Source organism: Eimeria mitis, genomic scaffold (assembly GCF_000499745.2).
Source record: "Eimeria mitis Houghton genomic scaffold, Emh_scaff6722, whole genome shotgun sequence".
Taxonomy (NCBI): domain Eukaryota; phylum Apicomplexa; class Conoidasida; order Eucoccidiorida; family Eimeriidae; genus Eimeria; species Eimeria mitis.
In genome coordinates, this window is record NW_013574849.1 from 1 (window position 1) to 1,062 (window position 1,062).

Here is a 1,062-nt window from a genome sequence, read left to right on the forward strand (position 1 = left end):
ACCGGCAGCAGCTAACGGAGGGGCAGCAGCAGCCCCACCGTGAACAGCAGCAGCAGCAGCAGCAGCAGCAACAGCAGCAGCAGCAGCAGCAGCACAGCGATGCCGCACAGATGTATCTTCAGGGCAGTGCAGCAGCAATGAGCTGCAGCAGCAGCGGCGCAGCAGCAGCAAACTGGGGGCCTGTCTACCTCCCTCTTCCTCTACCCTGCAGCAGCAGCGGCAGCAGCAGCAGCAACAGCAGCAGCAGCAGCAGCAGCAACAGCGGCGGTAACGGCGGCTGCGTCTGCGGAATGCCGGGGTGTACAGGCTGCTGCAGTGCCTACAGCAGCAGCAGCAGCAACAGCAACAGCAACTGCTACAGCAGCTACAGCAGCAGCTGCAGCAGCAACTGTTGCAGCAGCAGCAGCTGCAGCAGCAGCAGCTGCAGCAGCAGCAGCAGCTGCTGCTGGGTTGATGATGAGATGGGCTCTGTTCAGGAGACAGTAAGTGTGTGCGAAGGCAACAGCAGCAGCCGCAGCACCAGCAGCAACAGCAGCACCAGCAGCAGCAGCAGCAACAGCAGCAGCAGCAGCAACAGCAGCAGCAGCTCCTTTGAGGGGCATTTCTGCTTCTCCTTCGATGCTGCAGCAGCAGCAGCAGCAGCAGCAGCAGCAGCAAACGATACAGTGCCGTCTGCCCCTGTCTCTGCTGCTGCTGCACCTGTGAGGGGACGCAAGAAGAAACAGCTTGCTGCTGCTGCTGCTGCTGCTCCTGCAGCAGCAGCAGCAGCAGCAGCAGCAGGCAGCAGGGGGGCTGTTGCAGCGCGCACCTAAGTGCCTCTTGCTGCAGCAGCAGCAGCAGCAACTTGGCTGTGCTGCTGCTGCTGCAGCTCTTGCTGCTGCTGCTGCAGGTGTAGCAGCAGCAGCTGTTGCAGCAGCAGCAACTGCTGCTGGTGTTGCTGCAGCAGCAGCAGCAGCAGCTGCTGCTGCTGCTGCTGCAGCAGGATGCTGTGTTGAGTTTGTTTGGCCTTGTGGCTGTACCCTTTATATATACAGTACTGAACTCTCTGTTATTTATTTTTAT

At 60.2% G+C, this 1,062-nt stretch overlaps 1 protein-coding gene across 1 annotated transcript; it reads left to right on the top strand.

Annotated features, from left to right (window-relative positions):
- Positions 1-110: 110 nt before the first annotated feature.
- EMH_0088820 (uncharacterized protein) lies at positions 111-812 on the top strand (the record flags this gene model as incomplete). Its single annotated transcript, XM_013501343.1, has 1 exon — positions 111-812. The coding sequence occupies one exon, from the start codon at positions 111-113 to the stop codon at positions 810-812; it is 702 nt and encodes a 233-aa protein (XP_013356797.1).
- Between the last annotated feature and the right edge of the window lie 250 nt (positions 813-1,062).